This window comes from Prionailurus viverrinus, chromosome A2, assembly GCF_022837055.1.
Source record: "Prionailurus viverrinus isolate Anna chromosome A2, UM_Priviv_1.0, whole genome shotgun sequence".
In the NCBI taxonomy this organism is placed as follows: Eukaryota; Metazoa; Chordata; class Mammalia; order Carnivora; family Felidae; genus Prionailurus; species Prionailurus viverrinus.
Genome location: NC_062562.1, coordinates 4,945,299 through 4,953,876, shown reverse-complemented (window position 1 = coordinate 4,953,876; position 8,578 = coordinate 4,945,299). Strand labels below are relative to the sequence as shown.

Below are 8,578 nucleotides of genomic sequence, written 5' to 3'. Positions count from 1 at the left end.
AAATCAACAAAGGAAAAACGACTCCCAGAAAGGAGTCAAGATGTAGAAGGAAATTGTAAGTCAGCGCTCCAAACAGAATTCAATACTGTGTAGTCAAACGGGCATTTGCCCATATGAAAAAAAAAAAAAATCTCCTTACATCAAAAATTCAAAAACTAAAATACTGACACGGACAGGGATAAATGAAGGAAATAAATAGAAGAAAAGGCAAAATTATCTCAGACCTGTAGAATAAATTATAAAGTACTCAAGAGAGAATAGACTCCAATGAAAATTTGATAAAGCATAGAAGAAAAAAGACAGGAAAACAACAACAAAAAATAATAATGACTTGAGAAAGAAGCCAAACAGGGTCAGAGAGAAATGGATTAAAATGGAAGTCCAGACTGAAAGAATAATGTGTGTATTTTTGGAGTCCCTGGAGAAGAAAGACAAAATAAAACAGAGCTAAATATTTAAACCATACTCAAAAAAATTTTTTCAGAAATAGAAAATCACCTGAATTTACACATTGAAAAGGCTCAGCAGGTACTTAGGAAAATTAACTCAGAGTGGCCGCCTCTGAAACATATTTTTTAATTATTCAATTTCAAAGATTAAATCTTTAAGTCCTCCAGATCAAACAATTTACCAAGTCAAAAGAATTCTACTGATTTAAGACTTCTCAAAACTAACATTCAAAACAAGACAACAATGAGTGTCATGTAAAAAACACAGCAAAACTGGGCACCTGGGGGGTTCAGGTGGTTAAGCAACCACCAACTGTTGATTTCAGCTCAGGTCATGATCTCACCATCTGTGAGATCAAGCCCTGCATCAGGGCCCTTAAGATTCTCTCTCTCCTTCTTTCTCTGCCCCTTCCCCATTTCTCTTTTTTAAAAAACCCAAACTTTAAAAAACAAAACAAAAACTCAATGAACAAAAGCACAAACCTAAGATTTGATACCCAGCCCAGCTGTCCTCCAATTACACACAAGATGTTAAGGAATTCTGTACCCATTAGTCTTTGCTGAAGAATCCATGAAAGGATATACTTCAACAACAGGATAATTGTTTCTCACAGAGATATGAATTATAAATTCTGAAACTACTTCCTGTGTATTCTAGGATTGAGCAAATGATTAGCAAATATATTGTGAATAATGAGAGCCAGGTCTCTCACTGTTGCTGAAAGATGTTACAAATAAGGACAGGGGAGGGGCGACTGGGTGGTTCAGTCGGGTAAGTGTCCGACTTTGGCTCAGGTCATGATCTCAAGGTTCATGGGTTTCAGCCCCACATCAGGCTCTGTGCTGACAGTTCAGAGCCTGGAGCCTGCTTTGGGTTCTGTGTCTCCCTCTCTCTCTGTCCCTCCCCCAGTTATTGTTTCTCTCTCTCAAAAATAAATAAACATTTAAAAAAATTAAGAAAAAGAAATAAAGGGCACAGATGCCATTTAAAAAATTAAAAATTAAAAAATAAAGTTAAAGAAATTAAAAATAGGGGCGCATGGGTGGCTCAGTTGGTTAAGCGTCTAACTCTTGATCTCACGGTTTGTGAGTTCGAGCCCTGTGTTAGGCTCCGCACTGACAGTGTTGGGCCTGCTTGGGATTCTCTCTCTCCCTCTCTCTCTGTCCCTTCCCCCCACCTTCAAAAGAAAATAAAAATAAACTTTAAAAAAAGGAATAATTGACTAGTATTTGTCAAAAAGGTTAAGGACACGAAGACAATTAAGACACTGAATGTCTGGAGCTGTAAGAGGTACAGTTGTGCTGTTTTAAGCCACAAAGTTTGTGGTAATTTGTTACAGCATCAATAGCATACTAACACATGCATTTAGTAATAAAGTTTTTATGAAGAAAGTCACAAAACTTTACTGAAGGACATTTAAAAGTGCCGTATAAAGACATGATGTGTTCAGGAATGAATGAACACATAGATAGATAGATGATAGATAGATAGATAGATACATTGATAGATGATAGATAAATAGATAATAGATGGATAGATAGATGGATAGAGGATAGATAGATGGATAGATAGAAAATAGATTGATAATAGATGATAGATACACTGATTGATAGATGATAGATGATAGATGGATAGATAGATACATTGGTTGATAGGTGATGGATAGATAGATGATAGATAGATAGATGATAGATAGATAGATAGATAGATAGATAGATAATAGATAGATAAATGATAGATAGATGATAGATAAATAGATAGCCAGACACATAGACATGTACATACTTATATGTATATATGTATATTCCCAACCCAAATTACAAATTAATCCAAAACTGTATCTGAGAAATAAAATACACAGTAGTAGAGAGAAACCGAGTGAAAGAAAACAATACCCTCGTTTATATCAAATATAATTTAACACTATAGTAAGTGAAACAGTGGCCAAAAAAATAGACAGAAGTTCAATGGAACACATAATGCAGTGTGTGACTTTATTAAGGGGATGTCATGGGGGGTGTTGGAGAGGGGCTGAGACCATCAACAGAAGAAGGGAGACGTCTACAGCCTACAAAGGGACAGATCTTAGAGGAGAAGGGGGTCTCGGAATCTCTCTCAGGATCTTAAAGGCCTCCATGCAGGAGAAGGATGGGAGTCCACCAGCAGGAGAAGCAGAAAGAATGAAGCCCGAGAGAAACAAGCAGCATGCATGCATGAGCTCGTTGCCTGATCTCTGGAGACGGGGGGGGGGGGGGGGCATGGGGAGCACTGGCCCTCAGAGGCCTGGGCAGGGGGACGAGGGCTTCTTACAGATCCAGAAGTTTTCTGTACTACATCTGTTGTCATTCCAGCCGTCACTGTACAATTCCACACAGTCCTCATCCCCGTGGTTGTTGGGTTCCCCTTCTTTCCAGAAGCTGTGAACACCATCAAAGCCATCGGCCCCCCTGCTCCACCCAGAGCCCACTCCCCAGCCCACCCTTGGAAGAGCTGGTCCCTGGCCTTTGGTGGCAAAAGCCCCAGGAGCAGTCAGAGAGTGGCGAGGATTCAGAGGCAGCGTTTTCAAAACGAGGGTTCAAACACCACTCCCACTGGAATCAGCGCTTGCAAAGTACAAATGCAGATTCCTGGGCCCACACCTAGATTTATAGAATCACCCTGGGATGGAGTCAGGACTCTGCATCTCCACCGAGCAAGCCCATCAGATGATGCTTTCCAATTCCAGAGTCTGAGCATCCAGGTTTGGGTTTCAGCGCCCACCCTTCCCAGGCCATTGTCTCCGGGAGATCACCTGAGTTGGAGGGGAGTGTCGTCCACCCATCTCCAAGAACCCTCATTGTGGTGGTCACTGAGGCCAATCCATGTGCGCTGGCTATTTTTCGTATTCCAAGACTTCAGAAATTTCTGGGGCGGGGGAGGACGGGCAGTGAGACATCACCCTTCCCCATGTCTGCCCACATTCCCATGGTCCCCTGCCCCCCCCGCCCCATGGAAGACCTGTGGTCCAGCCGATAGCCCTCACTCAAGTTGTATGTGTTCACACGCGCGCGTGTCGTGGCTGTGTTAATGTGCGTACACATGTGGAAACGTGTTTACTTGAGCCTCGGCTTCATGTCTGGGGAGAGATTCTGCACAGTCTCGAGAGGGCTCTGAGTTCCCTTTCTGTTCACACATGGGTTCCTCTTGGGCATGTTCTTCTCTCACATGACCTTCCCAAGGCCACCTCTTCCAGGAAGCCTTTCCTGCCATCTCCCCGCCCCAAGCCTCCATCTTGGGGAGGGCAGAAGAGGGACAGAAGGCTTTTCGCTGGCCTTCCCGAGGTCCCGCCCCAGTCGGGCGCTCTGCTCAGCTCACCTGCTCCTCAGTGCTGTTGATGACCACCAGCTGGGCCCTCATGTTCTGACACGCGGCGATGGACTCTTTCCAGGTGTTCTGGGTCAGGGAGAAGAAGTAGCAGCTTCCCTGGAAAAGTTCCCATTTCCAGGGGCAGTGGCGGCACAGGCCAGCTGGGGAGGAGAGTGGGGTTGGGACAGACAGGCCCCCAGCAGGTGCATCAGATCTTGGGAACCCAGGGCCGGGCCCCTGTGTTCAGCTGTCGGCTCAGTCCCCAGGAAATCCGTGTGATGGACCCCAGCCTGAGGAAGCCAGGAGCCATAGAAGGTGGGCTCCAGCCCCACCTGGGATCCCCAAACTCCCTCCCAACCTTGGCGTCTGACGCTTACCCAGGGTGGCATTCATCCAGGTCAGCTGCTGGAGTATCTCCTCCAGGGATGATTGTTTCTGGGTCTGAGAAACATCCCCTGGGAAAAGAAGACTTCAATTATTAAGCACCTAGGGTGTGCTTGGTGTGGAGAGGGCCCCGTGACAACATTATCAGTAGATTTCACAATGGACCCCGAGTCCATTATGCACACAACAAAACTGAGGCTCTGAAAATGACTTGCCTGACATCGTCCCCAGGGTCTCACCCGGGGATCCAGTCTCCTCCCCCACCTCTACCCTCCCTCCTTCACCCCTGCGGGGAGGGGTATGCGGTGGCTCATCCAAAGTCACACAGCCTCTGAGCCCTCTCCTGCCCCAAACCCAGCATCTAGCCCTTCACCGAGGCCGGGGCTCTCCTGATGGTTCCTCTCCTGATGGTCCCCTGTGTCTCTCTGCAGGGATTGGTGGATCCTGGAGACTGCAACAGACCAGAGGATTCCCCTTTATTTATTTTTTATTTAAAAAAAAATTTAAATATTTATTTTTGAGAGAGGAAGATAGAGACAGAGTGTGAGCAGGGGAGGGGCAGAGAGAGGGAGACACAGAATCCGAAGCAGGCTCCAGGCTCCGAGCTGTCCGTACAGAGCCCGACGCGGGGCTCGAACCCACCAACCAAGAGATTATGACCCCAGCTGAAGTCAGATGCTTAACCGACTGAGCCACCCAGGCGCCCCAATTTTTTTTTAATGTTTATTTATTTTTGAGCGAGAGGGAGAAACAGCAAGTGGGGGAGGGATAGAAAGAGAGGGGGTCGGAGGATCCAAAGCAGGCTCTGTGCCGACAGCAGGGAGCCCAATGCGGGCCTCAAACTCATGAACCATGAGATCATGACCTGAGCCGAAGTAGGACGCTCAACCAACTGACCCACCCAGGAGCCCCGAGAATTGCCCTGCATCAGCACCAGCTTCAGGCCTGACCTGGTGTCAAATCTGGTTTCAAGGTCTCTGGGAGCCTAGGTCCCGTGTGGAGGAAGACGAGCTACACTTCACAGATGAAGAAACAGGCTCAGAGAGGGGTAGTGACCAGCCCCCAGCCACACAGAAGGCGATGCGGAATAGCACCGAGACCTTCCCGGAGGGACAACCTAAAGCGACCCAAGACTCCGAGCCCCCAGCCTCCGACTCACCTTGAACCAGAGTGGTCACCAGGAGCATGAAGAAGCCCAGAGAGACGAGAAGCAGCAGCAGAGGCAGGTGGGCCTGGGTCAGACACCCTGAAGGACCAGCAGACAGGCAGAGCTGAGGTCCGCAGGGACGGACCCTGCCCCACCCCACCCTCATGCTGGAGCGGAGGCCTCTCGGCTGCCCCTTGCCCGGATGCCCGCTCTAGACACGCCCACCTCGGTACCTGGCAGGCTCCGTGAGCTCCTGAGCAGGCCGGTGTATTTCTTAGCCAGTCTCTGGTTCCCAAACACCTCCACCTCTGAACGGGACAGAACACACTTAGCCGAGCTTTGAAGCCGAGCCTGCCCGAGCCCCGCCGTCAGGACTGCAAGCCAGAGGCCAGACCTGACTCCCCCGGGAGCCTGGAGGGAGCCCGGCCCTCCCTGCCGTCACCCCAGGGTGGGGGCTCAGCCTCACCGGGGTCATCCGGCTCCTTGGGGTCACACATCTCCGCCATCCTCCTCTTCTCTCCGGCTCCCCTCCACGCGGTGGTTTTTATAACCCCACGTGCTGCCCCAGCAGCCCCTCCTCAGGAACATTCCTCCCCGATTCAGGAAGAAGAACACAAAACAGGACACTGCTTCCTCTCGGAAAAGAGGGTGGAGGAATGAAGTGCTGACACAAGTAGGAGAGAAGGCACGGAGGGTGGGGGCAGGAGCCGCACGGTCAACCCCGGGGTCACAAGGCGCTGTTCCAACCCTATCCAGTCCTGCGAGCGCTGGCCCGGCCTGGTCGGAGTCTCAGCTTCCTCGGGTGGGAAGCGGGACAAGCGCCCTGCCTCGAACTGTTTCTGTGAGGTTTACCACGGGGTGCTAGTGCTGGGTATATACATCGCCTATTCTAATAATAGGTGCTCAGTAGCAATAGCGTTTGGCACGTGCCTCGCAGTTCCCCAGGGTGTGTGTTCCCCCTCGTGGAACAAGCAATAAATCTGGATCTGTTCGACCGCGAGTGAGTTCCTGGTGGTCTTTGGCTGCGGGGTGGGGGCGTGCCCTGAGAGATCTCACATTTGCCCTATGAGGAAGACACGGTGTTTCCGCTGCTTTACAGATGAGGAAACTGAGAAACAGAGAGGGAAAGGAACTGCCTGAGGTCACACAGCTTGTAAGTGGCGGTACTCGGAATAGGACCCTGGCAGGTGGGCCTCTGGGTCCCTGCTTAACCACTACTTAACGTTCCCTTGATTAACCAACTATTAAGCAATTACTCTTTTCCTCTTTTTGATTATGAAGCATTTTGCAGAGTCACTCTGAAACGTGTATATCAAACTCTCCTTTTGCATATGTATGGACCCCTGGTTTCCAACCTGATTCAATTGGTTGTACGTTACTATCTCTCTCTCTCTCTCTCTCTCTCTCTCTCTTTTTTAATCTAAAGTGAGTCTCTTGGGGTGCCTGGGTGGCTCAGTTAGTTTTAATTAAGCGTCTGACTTCCCCTCTGGTCATGAACTCCACGTTCATGAGTTAGAGCCCCAGGTCAAGCTCGAGGTTGTCAGCAAGAAGCCCGCTTCAGATCCTGTCTCTCTCTCTCTCTCCCTCTCCCTCTCCCTCTCCCCCTCTCTCTCTTTCTCTCAAAAATAAACAAACATTAAAAATAAGCAAAGTCTCTTGTAGACAGCATACAATTGCATCATCTTTTTTAGGCCATTCTGTCAATCTCTACATTTTATTTATATTTATTTATTTTTAATTTACACCTTAGTATATAGTGCAATAATGATTTCAGGAGTAGATTCCAGTGACTCATCCCCTATGTATAAACACTCAGTGCTCGTCCAAACAAGTGTCTTCCTTAATGCCCCTTATCCATTTAGCCCATCTTCACTCCCACAACCCCTCCAGCAACGCTCAGTTTGTTCTCTGTATTTAAGGGTCTCTTATGTTTTGTCCCCCTCCTTGTTTTTATATTATTTTGTTTCCCTTCCCTATGTTCATCTGTTTTGTATCTTAAATTCCTCATATGAGTGAAGTCATATGATATTTGTCTCTCTCTGACTAATTTCACTTAGCATAATACCCTCTAGTTCCATCCACATTGTTGCAAATGGCAAGATTTCGTTCCTTTTGATTGCCGAGTAATACTCCATTATCTATATATATACACCACATCTTCTTTATCGACTCGTCCATCAATGGACATTGGGCTCTTTCCATACTTTGGTTATTGTTGATAGTACTGCTGTAAATATTCGGGTGCGTGTGCCCCTTCGAAACAGCACACCTGTATCCCTTGGATAAATACCTAGTAGTGCAATTGCTGGGTTGTAGGGTAGTTCTATTTTTAATTTTTTGCCAATCTCTATATTTTAATTGGAGAGTTTAGTTCATTTATATTTAATGTAATTACTGGTAATGTAGGAGTTACATCTCCCATTTTGCTATTTGTTTTTTATATGTCTTAGGTGTTTCTTGGTTATTAGTTTCATTTACTATATATTTTTGAATTATTTTTTGGTTGCCCTGGGGATTACTATTAACATATTAATTTATCACAATCTAGGTAGGATCAATACCAATTTAGTTAAAATCACTGATTTAGAATCATTGCCTAGTAATTCCAACATCTGTGCTCTCTCAGAAACAGTTTTTAGTCACTTTTTCTGCCCCACCCCTGCCTCCCTGCCCGTGTATGGGTAATATTTCATTGTTTCTTCGTATGGCCCATAATCTTTTTGTTGAAAAATGGACACTTTAAATAATACGGCAGCTATGGAAATCAGAGTTTTCCTCCTCCTAAAGGTTTGTTGTCACTGTTGTTTGTTGTTTTTTGCTTATTTAATTACTTTTCTGAACTAATTCTGTAAAGTCTCTGTCATGTAAGCCCACTAAAATCTCTACTCAATTAGCTTAGAAGTTAGCTGATGGCTGGACAGAGATTTCCTTGAATGCCTCTAAAAGTCTCCCAGTCTCTGCTGAGGGACTTTGTGTGTTCAGACACACCTTCAACACACAGCCAGAAAGTTTGAAGCTCTGTCTTAGCCTTCACTTCCTGCTTTCCCAGAGCCTTAAAGCCAGCCAGAACTGAGAGCTTAGGGCTTTCTCAGATCTTTCCTGGGTGTGCACAAACCCCTGTGCGTACAGGTGACCTTTCAGATCCCAAGAATATATCAGAACTTTTCAAAGCCCCAAGGACATCTCTCATTCCTTAACTTTTCCTTTTGAGACTTTTGATTAGGCTGGTATTTGCCTCATTGCCTCAGGCAG

The 8,578-nt window shown here is 46.7% G+C and overlaps 1 protein-coding gene across 1 annotated transcript; it reads right to left on the bottom strand.

Annotated features, from left to right (window-relative positions):
• Positions 1-2,413: 2,413 nt before the first annotated feature.
• Positions 2,414-5,938, bottom strand: CD209 (CD209 molecule). Its single transcript, XM_047826695.1, has 8 exons — positions 5,793-5,938; positions 5,560-5,634; positions 5,339-5,425; positions 4,553-4,630; positions 4,173-4,250; positions 3,805-3,956; positions 3,242-3,354; positions 2,414-2,867 (listed from the first exon to the last, which is right to left on the bottom strand). The coding sequence occupies exons 1-8, from the start codon at positions 5,830-5,832 to the stop codon at positions 2,726-2,728; spliced, it is 765 nt and encodes a 254-aa protein (XP_047682651.1). The 5' UTR covers positions 5,833-5,938; the 3' UTR covers positions 2,414-2,725.
• Positions 5,939-8,578: the final 2,640 nt, after the last annotated feature.

Bases quoted from the DNA above. Each gene is read 5' to 3' on its own strand.
- CD209 (XM_047826695.1), bottom strand. From the start codon at position 5,832: ATGGCGGAGATGTGTGACCCCAAGGAGCCGGATGACCCCG. The intron at 5,635-5,792 runs GTGAGGCTGAGC...TGTCCCGTTCAG, and splicing joins CAAGGAGCCGGATGACCCCG to AGGTGGAGGTGTTTGGGAAC. The intron at 2,868-3,241 runs GTGATCTCCCGG...TGGTGTTCACAG, and splicing joins GACACTCCCCTCCAACTCAG to CTTCTGGAAAGAAGGGGAAC.